The 23104-nt window shown below is 35.0% G+C and overlaps 1 protein-coding gene across 3 annotated transcripts in view; it reads right to left on the reverse strand.

Annotated features, from left to right (window-relative positions):
• LOC145260393 (ankyrin repeat and EF-hand domain-containing protein 1-like) overlaps positions 1 to 23104 on the reverse strand; it is a 140827-nt gene that overhangs the window by 93992 nt on the left and 23731 nt on the right. For all 3 annotated transcript variants that reach the window (XR_013864281.1, XM_080118350.1, XM_080118349.1), the window contains 3 exons: positions 17020 to 17329; positions 14682 to 14881; positions 13657 to 13930 (listed from right to left, as the gene is read on the reverse strand). Coding sequence is in view for 2 of the 3 variants with exons in the window: in XM_080118349.1 (XP_079974475.1) it covers positions 13657 to 13930; positions 14682 to 14881; positions 17020 to 17329 (784 nt within the window). In the remaining variant the exon portion in view is untranslated. The remainder of the gene's footprint in view (positions 1 to 13656; positions 13931 to 14681; positions 14882 to 17019; positions 17330 to 23104) is intronic.

Below are 23104 nucleotides of genomic sequence, written 5' to 3' on the forward strand. Positions count from 1 at the left end.
TGATTTATTGTTTGAAATCCCTTTAATATTGTCTACCTTCTGGTTTGAGCAATAATCTTATAGAAATCTCAAAGATCCGAGGGGTATGAATAATATCGGGCACAAGTGTATATATATATATATATATATATATATCAAAGTGGCAATGTGCCTTGTTTGGGGTAAAAATGTAATAATAATAATAAAATTAATATATATATATATATATATATATATATATATATATATATATATATATATATTATTATTATTATTATTGATGTAGGAGGCTACTATCAGGGACATAAGCTACAAGGATACTATCTAGGGAACTTGAACTTCTGCATGTCAGTACAGTTGGGGAAGCAGGGACCCGGAAGGGAATTCCAAAATCTAGCAGTTCTGGGGAAGAAACTACTGGAGGAGAAAGCTCCCTTACATCTAGGGATCTCTACTGTCAAGGGGTGGGATTTAGCTGCTTATCGGGGTTGTCGGGGATATTTACGTCGAGAGGGCACAAGTGCTTGCAGTTCGTCAGAGCATTCACCGTTAAAGTACTTGTAGAAGAGGCAGAGGGATGCATCATTTCGTCAATGGGACAGAGGCTGAAGCTTAGATGACAGTACAGGACATATCTGGTTGGCGACTTTCGAACATTGTCTAGGAGCGATATATATATATATATATATATATATATATATATATATATATATGTGTGTGTGTGTGTGTGTGTGTGTGTGTGTTTTCTCCATATAATATACTCTTATGTTTTTACTTGCGTCAAGTGGTTAGATGATATATCCGTCTAGGTATATATTTCGGGAAGTATCCCTTCGTCAGGCGTGTTTCACTTTCACACGTACGCGGTGGATTTTACTGTAGGTCAATCGATTCCGCAAAATATGGAAATGATTTTATTTATTCCAAATATGTTAGCACTCTGTATTTTTTTATAGTTTGTTTAAATAATATTTAACCTTTATTCATATCTTTGTATTCTAAACTAATCATTATTTTTTATTTCATATATTTATTATTATTTCTTTTTACTGCGATACTACGAGGGGCGTGAAATAAGAAATGCCCCTGACCCACTTTCCATAGTAGTAGAGCAACGAAACTTGGCACAGTTATTAGTCTTTCTCTACATAGGAACCACCCAGAGTTATGCATTTCTCCCATCGTTTGATGCAGCTCTGGAGACCTTTTTTGTAGAACACCCCAGGTTGGTCCTCCAACCACGACGTGACTTCAGAAATCAAGGCTACATCATCTGGGAAACGCTTTACTTTCAAAAACAACTTCACGACTGGGAAGAGGTGAAAGTCAGAAGGTGCAAGGTCAGGAGAGTACGGAGGATGGAGAAGGTTTCACAACCAAACGCCAGTGCTTTTGATCTGGCGACATGCGAGTTGTGGATCGGAGCGTTGTCCTGCAGGAGGAGGGTACCTTTGCTGATCTTGCCCTGCCTCTTTATTTTGATAGCTTCCCTCAATTTCCTCAAAAGTGAAGCATAATATGTTCCTATAATTGTGGTACTTTTTGCCAGGAAATCTGTCATCACTACTCTATCCCGGTCCCAGAAGACTGCGAGCATGACCTTGCCAGTGGAGGGCTGCACGCTTGCCTTCTTTAGAGGTGGTGAGTCCAAGTGCTTCCACTGCATTGACTGGGCTTTGGTCTCTGGATCATAGTGATGGACCCAGGTTTCATCCTGTGTAATCAGTCTTTTGAAAAACTTTGAATTATCTTCTTGGCACATCTCCAAACTTATCCTCCAGCACTCAACGCGTTCTCGCTTCTGGAATGGTGTGAGCAACCTGGGAATCCATCTGGCAGACACCCAGACACCTTATGCATATGCAAATGGGCATGAATGATAGTTTCCACAGACCATGTACTAATCCTGACATCTTGGGCTATTTGGCGAATAGTAATGCGCCAATCTTCCAAAATGGCAGCCTCAACTTGACGGACAGATGCCTCATCAATGGCAGAAGCGGGCGACCATGTCTGGGAGCTGTTTCCACAGACTTCCGGCCATATTTGAATTCATGGTGCCAGCGTTTTACAAGGTCATGTGATGGAGCATTATCACCATAAGTTTCTTTCATTTCATCAAACGTATCCTGTGGTGTGCGTCCTTTCAAATACAAAAACTGGATCACTGCTCGACATTCAACAGGCTCCATTTCACACCTGACTCAGTTCAAACACCTGTAAAATATAAACCACAATTAGTTCAGAGCTGTAATTTGTCACATAACCCCTAGAGATATAAATCATTGAACATGCAAAATTTCAGCTAGATCAGATAACTGGAAGTGGGTCAGGGGCATTAGTGATTGCACACCCTTCGTATTTGAACGATTTCGCAGAAATTGGAAATTAATTATCGGACGTGTGTCAGTATTCAATATTATTTTAGTCCTTTATTTTTTATTTTAGCATTAATTATTTATCATTGGAATCTTAACTGATCTTTATTTTTTTATTTTCTTTCTTTATTTTTTATGCTTGTTGCGGTTCTATTATGACACCTTTTTTCGTAGAAACTTGAAATTACTTTGGGAGTGTGTTGGCACTTGATATTATTTATAATTTTTTTAAATGGATATTTAACATGATTTATATTTTTATATTATTATTAATTAATTTATTTGTTATTTTTATTTACTTATATTTGACTCGCTGCGTCTCTTCTGCAAGTTATGTGTTTACTTTTATAGTAGTTAAAGGGGTAACTCTGTAATTTTTATGTTATTTTTAAGTACGATTTTATTATTTTTTTTCTCATTCTGTTATATAAGTTTCATTAAAAGAGAGTCTTTGAGTCTTATTAGTCTTAGAGTCTTAGAGAGAGAGAGAGAGAGAGAGAGAGAGAGAGAGAGAGAGAGAGAGAGAGAGAGAGAGAGAGAGAGAGAGAGGATGTTGTTGTAAGAGAGATTGTTCGTTTTATAAAGAATGTCGTTGTTTCTGTTATGAAGCGATTCATATATATTAAAAACTGTTCATTCTTAGATGTGTTGAAGAAGGATATGAGAAGCTCTTAAAATGAGGAGATAGTGTTCAGACTGTCTTAGTGTAGATATGAGATGTAGAGTTCACATTGTCGATATGAGATGTCGAGACGTGTATGTAATGACATTTTATAACACAGATATATAGACATATAATACAATTTTCACTTTACCTTTTTGTAAGAATCACAAACACAAAGACGAGCTTTATCAAAACACATGATGGGGTTATTTCTTCACGACCGGCCGTGGTTTTCATCATCAAGAATTCAAAGCTTCACATATTAAGTTTCAAAGTGACCGTCTCGCTTCTAGACGTTCGAATTCCAAACTGGACTGTCGCCTGTTCCTCTCAAACTCCCTCTGAGTTTCTCCCAGTTTTTCCTTTCTTTTCTCTCTAAGGGTTTTCTAACAATCTCTAGAACTTTCTATTTTCCATGACGTCATACACACGTGTTCTGGACATACGTGTCCAAAACTTTTCCTTTTTTTACAAAAGGAATTTTAACCTATACTCAGTAACCTATTTTTCCAATATGTTAAAAACATTACCTTATAGCTGCATTCTTTCAATTGAATTTTCATAACAAAATTGACAGTGCACATTCTTTTCGAAAACTATTTTATTTCTATTCTAAATAATCGTTTGTTTTACATTCCTTTCTCTAATTCTCACACGTAATCTATTTCTAAACCTAAATTACGAGGTTCGAATTTCGCCTATGCTATTTCATTTTCATTTTAACTAAATCTCTCTATTTTTATACTTACATGAAAAGGGGACAGCCCTTATCATGTAACAATTCTATTTGCTACAAACCCCATTAAGTAAACTTATTATTGTTTGTTATCTGTTATTATTATTATTATTATTATTATTATTATTATTATTATTATTATTATTATTATTATTATTATTATTATATTATTGGCTCACAAGGAGCTTTCACACAGATTATCAACGATCTCATTGAATAAGGCTGTGGTGTTCCCTGGAAGCTGAGTGACAACTCCACATATTTTCTAGTACTCTCCACCTCTTTCGATACCATTTTCCAATAAATTTGCATTATCGCAACAGCTGCTTGCCATTGATTTCTCGTTGGTAGTGCCCATTGGTCTTTACTGGAATTTGAGTGGCAATAAGCCTGCCCGAAGGTCCCAGTTCTCTTCGCACTTATACAGTGGAGGTCTGGTCAGTGCTCACTCCTCGGTGTTTCCTTCCTCCTTGACTACTTGGCTATTTGGTTTCACTCTTATTTTTGGGTGCGGTGGGGTGGGGAGAGCGACATTGTCAGAAACCGATCTTAAGAATGCGCGAAAAAAAATTTGAATAATTCGACCTCCTATCCTTACAAGCTTGTAACTATCTGGAAAATGTAATTCAAACCCTAATTTTTTTCTGAATTAAAGGCGAAAAGACCAAAGTTAAGAAAAATAACAGGTTTAATAGCAAATTATGGCATATTTGTTTTTTTAATCGGTTTTCTTTAAAAAATTTGAAGAAAACCAACGGAATTTTACTTACTTTGATTATAAAAATCGATATAAATTCCAAAAAATCACTTACCTATAAAGTATACTATTCTAATGTGTAGTTCCATTTTTCATTGTTAAGAATTAATCCATATTTATATTTTAAATTCCATTTTTAAATAAAAGAATTTGTTAAACGACTATTTGAAAAAGCGTCATTACGTAAGCATATTTATGTTCTTATCGAAAAACCGGAAGTAGTGTTTGTTCTTATTTAGAACTATGGATGGACAGAAGGCAGTAAAAACCACGCGTTCACGTTAGCCGTCTAGCCTTGTGCATGAAGAAATATGTGTTCCCATAGGTAAAATCTAGTCAAATATTACTTATAAGTTTTTGTCTTAAAAAAAAAAAAAACAGTCGAGGAATTTTTTTTCTTTTCTCAAAGAAATACATAAATTTTTGATTTAATATATTTAATTCTCTTTATCGAGTGAATGTTTTTTTTAAATGTCTAAAAAAAGAAAACATTGAATAAAATAGAAAAAATTGTCGTCAGCGTCCAATGCTTATTTGGCAATATAAGCAGAACATAGGCTTCCAATTAAAAAAAATATAAAATCAACGTGTTTTTTTAAAGAAAGGTTTTACATTTTGGACTCTACAGATAAATTACCCCCCCCAAAACACATCTTTTTTTTTTGTTTTAATTTACAATATACCATTTATTGATCTTTAATCTTCAATTTGTGATATATAAAACTTTTGTGAGTAAATTAATTATTAAAATTTTAATAGACATTTAAAAATGGGGGTGGGTGAATTAAAAAAAACGTTTGGCTAAAATATGACATTCAGTATATTGGAAAGAGCATAAAATTTCACGTTAACCCTGAAAATATCGTACAAATTTAACCAATAGAAACATTTTGATAGACTTTTTAAGTTGAAAAATTAAAAAAAAATTAACTCGTAAAATTCAATTGATTTCATAACGTAAAAAATGGCCGCATGAAGGTGTGCCAGCACTTTTTAAACACTGTTTAAAAAAAAAATAATAGAAATATTATTTTTTTAAACAACTTTAATAGTTTATTTTGGAAGTATATTCCATAAAGAAAATAAACAACCCACTTTAAAAAGAGAAATTAGAGATTTTTAAATATTTTATTCGCAGTTTCGTGTTAGGGGTGTAAAAAATTCTAATACACCTAGTGATGTGGTGATGGGGTATGTGGGTGGGGTTAGAGAAGTTAGAGGTATGCATTATTATTATTATTATAATATTTTTTTTTCATATTTCTTTTCGTTTTATTTATTGTATTCTCTATTTTTGCATGTTATTATTATTTATTCATTTATTTATTTGTGGCTTCGTGTGGATACAAGGAACCTTAATAGGAAATGATTTTCTTTGTTCCAATTGTGTTAACACTCAATATTATTTATAGGTTATTTCATTAATATTTAACTTGCATTATTTCTTTGTATTCTTAACTAATCATTATTTTATATTTTATTTCTTATTCGTTCTTATTTACTTTTTTGCTGCGATCCTGTTAGATTGAGCTATTCTGCAGAAATTGGAAATTAATTTGTTTGTTTTTGCATGTGTATTGCCACTTGTGTGTGTTGGCACTTGATATTAACGATAGTTAATTTTAATTATTTATCTTTGTATTATTAAGTAATTTAGTTGTTATTTTTATTAATTTATATTTTATTTGCTGCGATTCTTACGCAATCCATGTGTTAACTTTTTTTACTCACTTCTTATATTAAGGGGAGGTAATTTTAACCATAGTTATTAGTAAAGTTTCATTTGTTTGTTTTTTTCCTTCTATTTGCTACAAACCAATTAACTTAAACTAATTATTATTGTTTGTTATTTGCCATCCTTATTATTATTTTTTTTTGCTTTTTGTTTTATTTGTTGTATGCGATTACATGTTATCATTTATTTATTTGTGGCTCAATGTGTAATCAAACTGTTTGCATTAGTTTTGTGTCTATTTGCGGTTGTTGACTATTTCCTCATTCATTTTGTTTATTTAATTGTTTATTTTATATATTGTTTGTTAGTTTATTATGCATACACACACATATATAAATATATATATATAAATATACATATATATATATATATATATATATATATATATATATATATATATATATATATATATATATATATACATAAATATCCGTTTTCCTGCTTTCCAGCGGTACACGGTATTAGTATAGTGACATAAATTGCTATGGTGCTCATGTGGCAGTTCGCTAGAGTGCGTGGTGTATTGTTGTAATATGTGTTTCGTTTGATTAGATGCTGCCACAGTGTGATCCCCATGTGTATAAATAACCTCATTCTCAACCACTGTTGAGGGTAGGCATAGGCTAAAGGTGTCACACTTTTTAGAGAGTGCAGAGCCATGCTGAAAAAGCTTCCTTAGTCCAGAAAGGAACTACACAAGGACCTAGTAAGGGGCTGCTGATGGATCTGTGGGCGCCTGGGATAGTCGAAGAAGAATGAAGTTGGGTGGTAGTTCGAGTCATCTCAACAACTCTTGCTCAACTGGGGACTAGCCAGGAATGCATTGCCTCTCGATGTCATGCAACACAGTACAAGAATCGTGGAGACACTCCATAGTCCTTGTTGTGGTTTGTTCGAAGACAAAACGACTGAGTGTGCTTTCTTTCAATGCCTCAAACGCCGATGGTACTGGGGGTATGTCATTGGCTTTGCAGATAGCTGTTGTTATCCTCTCATTGAAGTGTGGCAGTTAAAGGAAGCAGGTGTTGGATAGAGCGTGACACGTTGGTTTTCGGGGTTTGCCGAGGTCACTGAGAGTTGGGATAGGGTATCCGTTAATTTAATCTTGTCAGACTCTTTGCTGAATTTATTGCGTATAAGTTCGTTCTCCGCACAACCTATTTTGGTCTTGCGAGAGAGGGGCCGATCTGTAGTGTATAAATGTGTCCCTACAGGCGGGTTTCCTGTAGAATTTATTTATTTATTTTACCCTCATCTGAGATGTTCAGGCTGAAATCTAGCAGTGCCAGGGATCCAGAACTGTTGAGGTGCTCAATAGTGAACTCAATGTGTCCAAGGAACATATATATATATATATATATATATATATATATATATATATATATATATATATATATATATATATATATATATATATATATAATTTCAAGTGTTTAGACCGAAAATTGTAGAAGTTTGGTAGAGTTCTAAAAGATTAAATCGTTGAACTTTGACCCCTTAATCGCCAAATTTCTGGTCGAAAACCGATCACATCGATTTTCCCAAATCTCAGTACCCTGTATATCAAATTTCGAGTCTGTAGACTAAAAATTGACAGAGTTATTGCGTAGGGAAATGTACACACATAGATACACAGATACACAGACAGACAGACAAACGCTTTCACTTATATATATATATATATATATATATATATATATATATATATATATATATATATATATATATATATATAAAGCGAATGAGAAAAAGAGTGAGAGAGAGAGTGAGAGCGAGAAAGTAGGCAGAGAGAGGTGTTCGGCTAAAGCAGTGCTACTTGACATATTACCAATAGAATATGCATTATCTATATTACATTTCTCTTTGTCTGTCCATTCTACTTTTTCTCTGAATCTACTGGACCGCTGTAGCTGAAATTTTGGATAGTCATTTATTATTATAAGGTGCAGCGAACTGAGTATTATTGTATATGTTCGATACACAATCAGAAATTAATAGGAATTAGTATTTAATGCAAAAAGAACACATATTTAACCAAATTCAACAATCAATTTAGTATAACACACTCATTCTATGTCAACAGTTCATAACTTTTGCCCGTTTTTAATGGATGAAAGAGTCTAGTCAAAAATACTAGGTGTATTGATCAGCAAAATAGGTTTAAAATCGATATTTCGACAGATTCATCTAAAATTAGGGCGCACTTTCAATCCACATGTTTAGCGATTATAGTTCTATTTACAACCTGAACCAGCCAGACAAAAGAAAAATGATATTTGAAAGTTAAGTGAGAGTTTGACCGACAGACGAAACACCGTATAGATATGCCTGAACCCATTCAAAAATGCAAAAAAAGCAAAAAAAAAAAAAAAAAAAAGCTGCGAGAATCAAAATTACAAAAAATAAAAAAATCATTTCAAGTGAATATTAGAAAATATAGATTAGCGAACTCGTTATTACATTTCAAACAAAGAAAATAAAAAAAGAATTTCCTTTTCGAGAAAACAAAGATCCCATTTCGAACCTTCTATTCCCTCTATTCGATTCTACCTTACAAGGTTTCGCTTTCATTTTTAGAGTTTCGCTTGCAAAACTAATTCCAGTCTAATTATCTGGCAAGGGTTTCATCGATAAGATCAGTTTTATTTTCCTGTCGTGCAAACCGCCCTCCCACGGCCACAACTTAAAACATGTCTGCCTAGAAAACATAATGGAAGGAAGCGGAAAGAAGTGGAGCTCTTCAGTCAAGGAGGTACACTTCTCTCGTCAAAGATGGCCACAGAATTGGTGCACATTCCGGAAATTTAAATTTGAACTCACAGAAATGTACACCCGGATTCTGTTGTCGAGCAGTTATTACTTCTTTAGATCGATACGTCGTGGGAGGAGGGGTAGGCAAGTTTTGACACAATTGATCGTCTGTTAAAGCTAGTGCTTAACAACTGGTTAATAGTTGAGCCATTGTTTCGTAAAGACTATTGTGTCTTCCAAATTCATGACTATTTCTTGCGCAAAATGATTAAATCATACACAAAGAAATCGTTTACAGTAAATAATGTGATTTGGTATTAGATAACTCCGTAACAATATTGGCTTTTTGGCTAAAAGAAAAATGTAGTATCTGTTCTGAAGGAGAAATTCTGAGGCCATCTTTACGTGTCAGTACAGATTGCTTCATTTTGGGAAGCTGGATTTTGCCTCATCAAAAAAAAACAACAAAAAAAAACCCGCCTTGTGTCTAATTCTGCCCTGTTGGAGAGGCAATCAAATAAGAACTTATTATTTTTAATTAAAGTGTTACCACTTATTAAGGCCTAACCGCTACTCGAGGATAAAGGTTCAATGCATGTCAGGTGACCGGCGAGACAACATGACTGAGCACTATTTGATTATTTAAGAAGGCGGCTCAACAAGAATTTATTCACTCCGGACTTGAAAACCATCATGTTGTAGTCAGCTGGGATGCAGCTTCGCGGTATTGTGTTCCACAGATGGATCGTTCTAGCGAAGAAACTTTGTTCATAGAATTTTCCTTTATTTCTTGGTAGGTAGGTAGTTAGAGAGAGAGAAACCTGAAGAAGTATATCTATCTATAGACATAAAGTTAAGTTTTTGTCGCATTGACACTGTTTTTTAGATACTTCATAAGGGTTAACTAATTTGCATATTCCTGTTAAAAATAAACTTTCTATAATTAATTATTTTTTATGGTTTCTGATAGGATGATTGGTTTCATTTAACTATTACGCCCAGTTCTATTTACCCATATTCCCTACGTTGTTCATAATTGCATAACATTTAGGATAAAATATTCCAGCATATGCACACGTACATCTATATATATATATATATATATATATATATATATATATATATATATATATATATATATATATATATATATATATACGTTTTATTTTTTATTACCGTATCTTTCTGTTAAGTTACATTATTGTTTCGGCTACTCGGTTGTTTCTGGAATATATGCTGTGAATTCGATAGGTCTTAGGTACTGCCCTAAGTTATATATATATTAGCATGGTTGCCCGGCGTTGTCCGGGTGTTTTGAGGTGTATGCTGTAAAAGTCTGAGGACACTACAGACGGCAAAAAAAAAAACAAAAACGGCCGAATAGCCGAAACAATAATGTAATTTAACATAAAGATACGGCAATAAAAATAAAACGCATATTTGCTCTACAACAGTATTGAGCACTTTCTTCAGTTTTTATTAATTACCATCTCCACTATATATATATATATATATATATATATATATATATATATATATATATATAGACAGAGTGATCCCAAAACACGGGCCCCAACTCTAATTAAGCCCCGTTTCTTAGTGTTTTGTCCGAATGAAATGAAACTTTGGTTATAACTAGTTTATTATATTACAAACATCATATCAAAACAATAGGGTCTTTGGTCGTTTTTCTTCGTTGAAAAACAATTGAATGTCCTTTGGGGGTCACCTTGATTATATATATATATATATATATATATATATATATATATATATATATATATATATATATAAGCAGAAGAGTGTCCATCAAACTCCTTTTTTCGATTTTTAATCTACAAGCATGAAACTTTATATACAGAAGATTTGGACCTATGGAACAAATTCTAATTTGTTTTTTTAGCTGGTAAAAATAGCTGCTGAGAGGTCAAAATTGAAAACAAATATTGAGCTTGATAGTTGTAAGTCAGCTAAAACTGTTACTTCTGCACATGCGCAAATATACATTGATAGTTTAAAATCGCTTAATTTCTGCGTTTTTTTTCCATCTGTCGATAGCTCAAAACGGTAACGACAAAAACTGGGGGCACTAAATGTTTTAGTTTTGATTCTAGTTGATAGCACCCAAGTCGTTTTTTTTCTTTTTAATTTTTGAAATAATTATAATATAATAATCGATAGGGTATCGACGCGATAATAATAATAATAAAAAAATCCGAATGAATTAAAATATCATATTTAAGCGTATTTTACGAATGGGAAACAGCTAATCAGATGTAACATTCCATAAAAAAGTTAACGGTGTAGATAAGTGTCAAAATATATATAAAAAAAACTAGCAGCAATACTTAACGTGTCAAAATAATGTAACTAAGATTTTCAGGGTCTTATCAATAGATTAAATGAGATATACCATCTACAGACTTTTTAATTCCAAAGATTCTTTCAACAAAAAGTAAAAAAAACAAAAACAAAAACACTTACCCCTTCATTATCTTCATCTTTATGATGTTAGGTATTTTATATGCTTATATATTTGTATGTACGAGATTTAATCTGAAACTATTTAACTGATCATTATAAAATTTGGAACATAGTTACTAGTAAAAGGAGCCCAAATTTGGGCTAAATTTTGTTTAATTTACTTTTAAGCAAAAGGAGTAAAAAGTGTTCGTACTCCTTTGTGAAAATTCAGATACTCCTGAGTTTTGTGAAAGATGTGCATAAATTAATAAATATTCCTTAAATTCCATTTTCTTTGAAATATTTTAAAGGCTTTGTCAGAGCATAATATGGGCACGACCTGCTCTTTGAAAATCCTTTTGCATTGGATTGAATCAAGAATAGACATAGAATTACGCAAGATTACCTGAATTTCAATGCCTTCTTCTTATTCCTCCTAAACTTACGCATTAAATTTTAGACAATTCATTTTAGAATCATAATCATGTAAGACCATCCGATCCATCCATAGCCCTTGAGCCCCTGGAGGGGCATAGACCATTTACAACTTATTTTTGTAGATGTTTTTGTAGCGAGGAGTTCTTTATACTGGATGATGGTGCTGGCCCCACGCATAACCTTCCCAGAAGGTACACACAGCGCCTAGTCTTCCCAAATGGTCACCCGTCTGGTACTGGCCAGGCTCAACGTTGCTTAACTTTGTTGATCTGGCGAGAACCGGTATCTCAACGTGATTGTGCCGTACAATCATGTAAGGCAGGGGTCGCAAAAGTTTTCGAACAGGGTTGGGGTTGCATATCGCTGACCTTTTAGAGATACGCAAGCAAAAAAAAAAAAAAAAGAAAAAAGAAAAAGATGACATGTTTTATACCGTTTTGCTAATTAGCTTTACTTTTTTAGTGAAACTGGTTCTCCCAAACCTCAATCTCTTTAATCATTTACTGAACAAAAACAAAAACCAACACACTATTTTCGTACATTTCCATTTTAAAAACTTGTCCCTGAATATTTTTATTTCTTCCATAAGAGCTCCACGAACCGGATTAAAGATTTTGGTGGGTCGGATCTGATTCGCGGACCGTAGTTTGGATACCCATGACATAAGGGATTTTGATGAATATTAGTATAAGGATTCGAAACATAAAGCTTAATACCATTGTATCTTGATGTCAATCTCCGTAATGGGACATGAGAGTGGTGAAAACCTGTTCTGTAATTTGAATTAAATTTACAAATTCTTCTTGTTATAACTTACAGAAAAATGACGTTTAAAGTTTAAGTATTGGCAGCAGGTGTTTCGTAGGTTCCTCACCTTCGTAGGCAACTCCAGGCCACTCGTCCTGCTAGTTTTGTTTTTCCATATTTAATTTATTTTGAAGCTTTATTTGTTTACGTTTTTGAAGTTTTGATATGAGGATTGATTATTCGTATCGTTTAGAGCTTTCGGACTACTATACTCATCTTGAATGTTATTTTCATAACGTTTCGCTTGATGTAACTTCCGACCTTCTTCGAGTTTATCTGGTCGAACTCGACAGTTTATCTGTCGAACTCGGGAATCTGTACGGAACTTAAAACGAAACCATTTATTTAATTCAATTTACTATTCTACTACTTATAAATAGGGCTGTGACAACAGCATATTCTTTTCATTGTTTTGAATCTTGAGTATATATTCGTTAATATCTTATTTTTTGTTTTATATAGACATATGTGGTTCTCAGTTGATTAAGTGTGTCTGACTGTGTCGGATATATACCTGAGAGTCAAAAGAATGAAAAGAATATTCTGTTGACACAGCCCTAGTGATAAATTAAAAAAGAAACTAACGTTCATTGTTTAAGTAATGAGAGCCCTTATTTAATCCACGGGGGTAGTATGTTCTTGTTCCGTCAGACACAACTAGATAGAAGTCCTAAGTAATTTACAGATGTATTTTTGAGTGTCGTTCCCACTGAAGATTTTAACCTTCAACCTCAATAAGAGTGTAACTGAATCTCACCAAATATTTGATCTACTACTCCACAGGCCCCGAGTTCGACAAGATACACCTGAAGAAGGTCGGAGGGTATATCGATCAGAGCTTTATGAAAAGAACATTCAGTAGACGGAAGAATCCAAAGGATACGCATATTTATTTATCATTAAATTGTTCAATAATAATAACATTGAAAGCGATTGAGATGCACTTACCTCTACTGCACAGAAACCGACAACAGAGACCGTGATTGTTCTTGGCGGCCAAATGTAAAGGAGTTTTACCCTCGTTGTTGGTAGTGTCGAAGTTAGCGCCGAAGCCGGCGAGGGCAACCAGAACGTCAAAATAACCGCCCTTTGCTGCGAAATGGGCAGCTGTGTTTTTTCTCCAGTCGTGGCCATTTGGGCTACCGCCTTTTTGCAGAAGCGCCTGCACAACGACAAGGCTACCGCTATTCGATGCCGCCATGATTGGCGTGCGGTTCGTTTTCTGAAATGTACAAAACAGGATTTAAATTAACACTACATATCAACATCTCCCTTTCTGTCTGTCTGTCTGTCTGTCTCTCCCTCTCTCTCTATATATATATTGCTTATTTTTTTTCAATATAATTATCCACTGACACGTGTTTCGTCGTCTACAACACATCAGAATGGCAATATATATATATATATATATATATATATATATATATATATATATATATATATATATATTTATATATAATGTCATAATAAAAAAATGACAATTTCTGCAGAGCAATTTCTGTAGGGAATCTTAATGGCGTAGCAGAGTAAATATAAAGTAAAAAAAATAAAAACAACAACCAAAAACTTAGCCCGATCTCATTATGAATTTATTTCAATCCAATAGAGCCTTTTCAAATGAGTAAGCTGGCCGAGGTTTGCCGCCAGTTTGAGACTCCAGAGAACACCATCGATTACTATCAGTGAATGATGATGATCTGTGTGATAACTCCTAGTGAGTACAAATAATTAAGATTATTATTATTAGCATCATTAATCTCATTATTATATAGATTGTAGTAGTATGAATCTTATTAATATAAACGCATACATGTATCAATAAATAATAATAATAAATACATATAAAGAAAACATTCCTTTGTATCAAGTTAAAAGTCCTACTCTACACAAGACACACCTACGAAGCTGATATATTTTTCCTCGTCATTGACTTCAAACAAAATATAAGTAGGTATTTCTGTTGGATTCCTCACCTCGTTGCTTAGGTTTGGATTCGCTCCATGTTTTAAGAAATTCAGGCAAATGTTCTCGTTGACGATGGCAGAGTCGCAGGCCATCACTAAAGCTGTCGTCCCGTCCTTGGCGACGACATCCATCTCGGCGCCATTTTGGATTGCTAGATTGAACATGTTGGCGTGGCGCTCCGACGGAAAAAGAAGGTAAAACAGGATTCCTAAAACACAGAAAAAAAAACACATTTAATTGAATCAGAATAAAAGACCAGAAAATCAGAAAAAAAATCCGAAAATCCGAAAATCCGAAAAAGACCAGAAACAGACACAATTGAACGGAATATGAGACGTCTTCGAAAAAAAACAACAAAAACAAACAAAAACAAAACAAAAACAAATAAACAAAAAACTACTTTAGAGTAATTGTTTTCAAAATTGCTTTGATGTAAAATTTGAAAACTTATATTCCTTATATACGATGTCCAAAAATATTTTTATCGATTTTTTTTATTAACTTCTTGTAGCTTTAAAGTTTCTTTGTTCAATTATTTCCTTAGCTTTCTATTCCAGTAGCTTCTTCTCTCTAAGAACTGCCGGCGTATGAACCTCTGTTATTACTGACTGTTTTCCTCCTATCTATAATCTTTGTTTTTTCAAAACTAAGCCAAATAGACATCTCTTGTCTTTGCAATACCATACCTTACCGAACCGCTAATCCTTCTAAGCAAGTTGTACCAACTTCCACTGGAGGAGGAAGTTTCATAAAAATATCAAATTCATAATCGGTCCACAATCGCATGAATATTCCGGCCAGGGAACATGATGATGTAAGGTTTTTGCAGTTCCTGCAGGGAGGTGTCAGCGTCCTCCTACATACAGCGCCCGGTATTCTCAAATGGTCACCCATTTGGTACTGACCAGGCTCAACGTTGCTTAACTATATTGATCTAATGAGAACCAGTGTGTCAACGTGATTATGCCGTATGCAAAATACTAATAAATCACAACACATATAATATATAAAACTAAAATGAAAACAAAACCTATTATAATTAACATAAATATTATCATTATTGGCTCACATGGAGCTTTCACACAAGTCAACAAACGATCTGATTGGAAACCTGTGGTGTTCTCTGGAAGCTGAGTGACAACAAGTCTCCCCAGACGTCCAGCTCTCTCCACCTCCTTCGATAGCATTTGCAAATGAATTTGCATCATCGCAACAGCCGCTTACCATTGATTATTATTATTATTATTATTATTATTATTATTATTATTCCACTTCCTTCGATAGCATTTGCAAATGAATTTGCATCATTGCAGCAGCCGCTTACCATTTATTATTATTATTATTATTATTATTATAAAATTAAAATAAACATTAGGGATTTTAATCAAAAATAAATAATAGGTGGTATTAGTTCATTGGGTTTGTTTTACTATACACATAGATTCGAAAAAGTTGTCAAAAAACAAATATATAATAAATAAATGTCATCAAAGGCAAGACGAGTTACTTTTCTACCCAACTGGATAAGTTTTTAGTGTTTTTATTTAATGTAAAATGCTTATTCGGTTCGAAAAACGAGTATTGATGAGGGCTGCCGGCGAAAAGAAAAGACGGCCGTGATGTCTTTGAAAACTTGATAATCACTTCAAAATAATAAATAAAACAAAATGATGTTAGAAATCCACCCAATAAATGTTACAGTGATATTTATCTATAATAATATCGTGGGGTTTCCGTTCACGTCGGGTGTCCATATAATGGAAATATGTCACAGACTCCCATAAGGATATTGGAGATAAACTGTAATAAAGATTTATTCTGACACTACATTAACCAGATTACTTAGATAAATACTTTTACAGTTTTAACAAAATGGATACAATAATATCGCCGGGTCTCTATTCATGGTTAACGTCCGCAAAATGCCAAGCAACAACATAGATATTGCATCTGAAAGATGCTGCCGTGGAATTTCCACAGGTCCCGCTAGTATAGGATGAAAACTGTAGTCCGAATAATCCGAATAATACACATTTTCTATATTTGCTGATTAAAAAAAAAACCCGAACATATTTGTTTGTTTATAAATAGTCAAGTAGTGGGGTTGTATGAGGGCTGGTATGAACCCACAAGGTTGGAAATGGAGATACATATAATGCTTTTGTTTTGTTGCTAAGAGGAAACAAAGTTTTAAATGAGAGAAAGAAACTAAATCGGTTAGTGATTAGTTACCGCACTCAACGACCGCAGTGTATGTGTGTGTCCATGTGTGTGTGTGTGTGTGTTTGCATGTGTGTGTGGGGAGGGGAGGGGGTATCGTATGAGGAGTGGGTGGAAGTCACTTACCCTTCCCGTCGAGATCGACCAATTTCATGCTGGCTCCACACTGGATAAGTTTCTCCAAGCACTGGATGTGGCCATATTCGGCGGCGACCATGGCAGCTGACCGTCCTTTGAAGTCGACGACGTCGGGATGGGCCCCGAGGCTGAGCAGGAAGTCAAGCATGTCGTCGTTGTTGGAGACGACAGCAACGATCATGGCGGTCCGTCCCCTTTCCGGTTCGTTGTAGTTGACCAGGTGGACAATGCCATTGCTGATCAGTTTTTCAATCTGGGCCTTGTCATTGTTGTACACCAATTGAAGTAGTTTGCACACCTGGGTAGAAAAGGAACCAGAGAAAAAAAAAGTGATAGACATTACATTATGAGAAAGGGAGAGATAAAAATTGCTAGCTAGATAGCTAGATAGTAGAGAGAGAGAGAGAGAGAGAGAGAGAGAGAGAGAGAGGGGGGAAATTGATGGAAACTGTAAGAAATAAGATCAATTAGGTTTAAACAACTAAACGAGAGAGGGCGAGAGAAATGTGCAGAAACTTAGGAAAAAGAAAGAGAGTATGATGAAGAAGAGAGGAAGAGGGTGTAGAGGGGGAAGGAGATGAGAGGGGAGATACAGAAACTACTTGAGAGAAAAAGCAAGAAAGATTCTGTTGGTTGCTTGCTTGCTTTTGTTTTACGGCATATCAACCCTTTTCGGGTTATTTAATGCCGAATCCAAAGATTTTGAAGAAAATGTTTTTAATAGAATATATTTGTTGTTTTTACGTCGGTTTCTATTCAACCCATAGTTGGGTCCCTAACAGGTACTACCACTCCGGGTCAGAGTGGACCTGGGAGCAATGGCAATTAAAGGGTGGCTCCATACTCCCCAAAGCCCACAAGCTGGGACCTCACCACTGGATATAGTTTAAGGTCATATCCAGGACCCCCATTGAGGGACTTTTACCCTCTGCAGGGGGGGGGCAGTCGGCGTATTCTAATGCCCCACCGACAGGGCCAAAAGATTCTGTAATATATATATATATATATATATATATATATATATATATATATATATATATATATATATATATAAGCTCTATTGTTATATTCAACATACGTTGAGCTTCTAAACAAAACGGACTGGTATGCATTAAGAGTGAAATATAGTTGAAAAAAAACCCAACACATTTCACTAAAGCAGCATATATATTTATATTTTTACCAGCTAAAAACCAAATCAAATTTGCTGTCTAAAGAAAAGTGTGATAATAAAAGACGCGAGCAACAGATTTAGGTAGAAAGAATATAAAAAATAAGAAAGTGGCGCAAAGAAAGGTTGTCAGTATTTCCGACTGTTAAGTTAGCCAGTCTATAGTCTTGCGTTAGGTCGCAATAATCTCCCGCGCGGGTTTTTACAAAATAGAACGATAAAATTGTCGACTCAGAATAGACGGCATGATTCCATTTCTGTTTGATGAAAACCGGTTTTCTTCTTTTTTTTTTTTTCCAGATCATCTACTGGTTAGCCAGTTGTGTATAAATCCCAAGAGCGATAGGAGCCTTCTATTATGTCTGAAAATGGCACAATATTCAACAACCGAGATCGGAGATGCGCCGCTGTACAACTCATGCTCTCTACTGATCTAACCCCATCAAACTGCATCACTAGATTGCCACTAATAAAAGAAACTCAAGGTGATGAAAACAAGTTTTCCGGCCACGGTTATGGTCTTTGGTGTGGTTTCAAGTGAGGGCCACATCATGCCACCTCACATCTTCGAATGTATCTATGCTTTCAGAGACTTGGGTGATTAGGGTACAGTCCTGGGTCGAGGGAGAGCGGTAGAGAAAATATAAGTAGCTAATGTTATCTTGCATGTTAAGTCTAAAGCACATAAAGACCTGGCCGTCTGATTTTAGTTTTGTTTCTCTTATCACCGCACAAATAGAAGGGTTCGGCTTATAAACTCAACAGTAGGTTCTTTAATAAGACAAGGGCGCGTTCGAAATAAATGTTATTGTTTAGAGTACAATCATATCATTTTAGAATTTTATACTCAAGCAATTATATAAAATAATTTTATAAAATCAACAGTAGATTCTGTGCAGTGCAATGTACACTACAATGTATTGTAGACTAATTCACTTACAGGAAGGAATGTGAATCGTGGTGGGTTCCCGACTAGAATAGGAAATCAATCGGTGTGACTGAAAAATGGGTAACTTCACCGATTTCGATGGCAATAAAAGTATTAGAAGTGTGGAACGTTCGTTTACCCTCGTTTAATCCAAGGCAACATCGACTCTCCTTGCTAGTATATGTATAAATTAAATAAATTTGCAAAACATTTTCTTCAGAATTCATGAAAAACCCATACGAAAATTACATTACAGGCAGAATTTTCCGACGACTAGTAGTTAACCTACTAAACATACTCTTTACTTCTCAAAGTGTTTTTTGATGTCGATTAGTTGGTTGGTTGTTTTTGTTTTACGGCATATCAACCCTTTTCAGGTTATTTAATGCTGAATCCAGTGATTTTGAAGAACACTTTTTTAATAGAGTATATATATATTTTTTTAAAGTCGGTTTCTATTCAACCCATAGTTGGGACCCTAATAGGTACTACCAGTCCAGGTCAGAGTGGACCTGGAAGCAATGGCAATTAAAGGGTGGCTCCACACCCTCTTCCCTGCAACCTCTCTCCCACAGAAGAGACGTTGCGAGCCTATCCTTGTTTTATCGTTATTTCCATGGCAGGTGCTCGTCTGAACTCCAATCTCTGGTCCCCCCTGCTAATCTTTCACGGAAAACACTCGTCTAGCTGAATCCACTGTAAAAAATTTTCCCCACTCTTTATCTGTGCCTAAATCAAAACCTAAATTCCATGAACAAAGCTTCTTTCTTAGAACTGCACGCCCGTGGAACTCTGTTCCGTCTACCTGCTTCTTACCTGACTACAACCTGGATGTCTTCAAGTCCAACGTAAACAAATTCCTAATGAACCGCCCCCTTAAGTAAACACTTCAATAAATCTCCACACTAACGTACTGTACTTGCAATAACCCTTATCTCTGAGTGGCTTCCGGGCCTTGATAAGTGGTGACCACCGTGTAAAAAAAAAAACAAAACAAAAAAAACCCAAAACCCACAAGCTGGGGCCTCACCATCGGATATAGTTTAAGGTCATATCCAGGACCGATGTCGATTGGGCAAATCCACAAGACAGTATTAGTATGTATTACTAGCAGTCTGTTCGACGTTGCCTGGTAGTAGGTTACACTTAAATATATATTTTAATTTATACAGATTTCGTATTTATTATTATAGAGTCAATTTTCCATTGATTATTATATTGTACCCAATATATAGTAGTGTCCTTCCCCGCCCGGCATGACTCGATCGTAAAATACGCTTAAATATGATATTTTAATTGATGCAGATTTTGTATTCATTATTCTTAAGCCAATACTCTATTGCTTGTTATATTGTACTCAATATATAGCAGTGATTTCAAAAGATAAAATATCACTTCGGTTTCATCAGCTAGAAGCGAAACCAGAACGGATAAAAAAGCTGCAAAAGGTATAAATATAAACTTGCGCATGTGCAGAAGAGCACTTTAAGTCAACTTACGCCTGCCAAGTTAATTTTTTTTTTCAATTTTGACCCCCTTTAACAGCATTTTTTACTAGCTAAAAACTAAATCGTATTTATTCCGCAGGTATAGAACTCATTTTTTAAATTAAATTTTCACCCCAAACAAGGCACAGTGCCACTTTGATGTAGAGAGTTACTCTTTGCTGTTCACATTACATTTGAAATTCTGCATGTAAATACAGTTTGGAAAGTAGGAACATGGAAGAGTTCCAAAGTCTAGCAGTTCTGAGGAAGAAACTATTAGAGTAGAAAGCTTTCTTACATCTAGGGATCTCTACTGTGTAGGGGTGGGATTTTGCTGCTTATCGGGTCTGTCGGGGGCATTTTCATTGAAGGGGCACAAGGGCTTCTAGTTCATCGGATCATCAAGTTTATGGACTAAAAAATTGACAGAGGAGTTTGGTAGAGACCGTTCCGCACGCAGACAGACAAGGTCACTTTTATGCATGTATAGATTTGTATTATTCAGACTACTTTACTATTATTTGCACAGCGTTTCGCCCGTTGTAACTTCCGATCTTCTTCTTGTGTATCTTGTCGAAATCAGGAATCTTTCTGACGAACTCGGTGATCTATACAGAATTTCAAATAAAATCCTTTATTTAATCTGCAAGTTTACAGTAATTCGCAGTTGTATTTTGAGTATCGCCCGCACTGGGGATTGAACCTTCAAACTCTAGAAGAATATCACTTACAACTGAATTTTACCCAGTATTTTATTCGTTACGTTACGTGTCTTTGTGGACATAACATGACAGAAGAAACTTAGTTGATAAAATAAAACGTATATTTAATGTTTTACTCGTTTGGCATTATATATCAATGATGTCTGAGTCGATAATTTAAAGGCCGTGAATTATTCACGGGTCTGAAAAATCACCATCAAAGTTTCTTCACTCACTTATGCAAATTACATTTGATTAAAAGTTATTTATAAGAGTAAACAAGACTGGATGCCCGGCGTTTAGAGGTGTGGATTGATTGCTGCATCTTTCCAGATGATCGCCGTCACATTGAGTGTTCCCAATTTTGTCGTCCATGCCATCTCAGATGACTGCACCCCCGCCGCAGATTTGCACACTTTGAAGTAGATGTGACATACGAATTGTGCAATTTCCATCGGGTTGACTACCTTTGGAGGTTGAAGGGTATTCCTATGAACAATCACATGTCTTCTCAAACCAGCAGTAGACTTGCAAACTTTGCTGCATGTTAAACAGATCGTTTGGTTCGGACTAATAGGTACAAAGTTGACCTGAACAGGAGTTTTGTGCGACTTAAGGTGGTTGACGTAGCTTTTGACAAAAGCACTTGTTCACAAGTGTGGCATTTCCAGCTCTGTGTGTCATGTTACTTGAGATCTATCTTTTATCTTTATACACACATACATACATACATACATACATATATACATACATACTACTACTACTACTAGTAATTTCATGTCTTTGTTCACCAGACGAGTCCAAAATTTGTAGAGAAATATTCTTGTCCACAATACTAAACTTGGCCTTTTGACTAAAAACAAAGTGTAGTATCTGCTATGATACTACACTTCACCTTTTCTGTCCTCAGTCAATGGACGAGAAATCCTTCATGACTGAGGCAATTTTCACTTTTGTTCCTATCCAAGTGCTCTGTTTTGGGGAGTTGGATTTTCCCCACAATCATAACCGACCTTGTGTCTAACTCTGCCTTCGTGAGGAGGCAAGGAAATAGGAATACTAAACGAAGTTTAATCTCGCCGTGAACTTAACAATTATTTTATGTCGGCGCCGTTTAATAGCGTCCACTGACGGACAGTGTGGATGAGCGCAATTGAATGCAATTAAAAACGAAGATGAAAAGAAAAAAAAATGGTATAAAAATTAATGATGGTGGAAGAGAGGGTAGGAATCGATTCGCTCTTCAACCGAAGGAGGTTTGTTTAGTGTGGCTGTCATTTATGGCTATTATTATTTAAACAGTTTTGTTTTTAGAACGTTTTAATTTGCGTGTAAATCGACGAAGGAAAGATGGTGGTCGCCAAGAAGCGCTTAATGAGAAACACGACTCATTCGAAGGTGTAAAGGTTGATTTGTTTCAAAATAATACACGAAGCAGAGAAGCAATCTTTCAATTTGTATAATAGCTAATGTCACATTCGGTAAACATTCGCCGGGCTCCATATTTTGTGGTACGGAAAAATAACAAACGTCGCAGCAATGATCGACTAATTAAAAAAAAGTGTGTGTGTGTGTGTGGGGGTACTGAGAATTGAAAATATCTTTAGTTTGTATCCGGCCACTCAAAAGATATATTTTTGTTTGAAATAAAATAAGCACGTCTTTAAACGAGGAATCATATCAAAACTGACCTATTTGAGAAAAGTAAGTATTAATACAGGTTGGAACGATAAAATTGTCGTCCTAAAGGAAACACCATTACAGCTTTATTCTTAAACTTTTATTG

The sequence above is a fragment of the Euprymna scolopes genome, chromosome 36 (genome assembly GCF_053919585.1).
Source record: "Euprymna scolopes isolate OS-2025 chromosome 36, ASM5391958v1, whole genome shotgun sequence".
Classification (NCBI taxonomy): Eukaryota; Metazoa; Mollusca; class Cephalopoda; order Sepiida; family Sepiolidae; genus Euprymna; species Euprymna scolopes.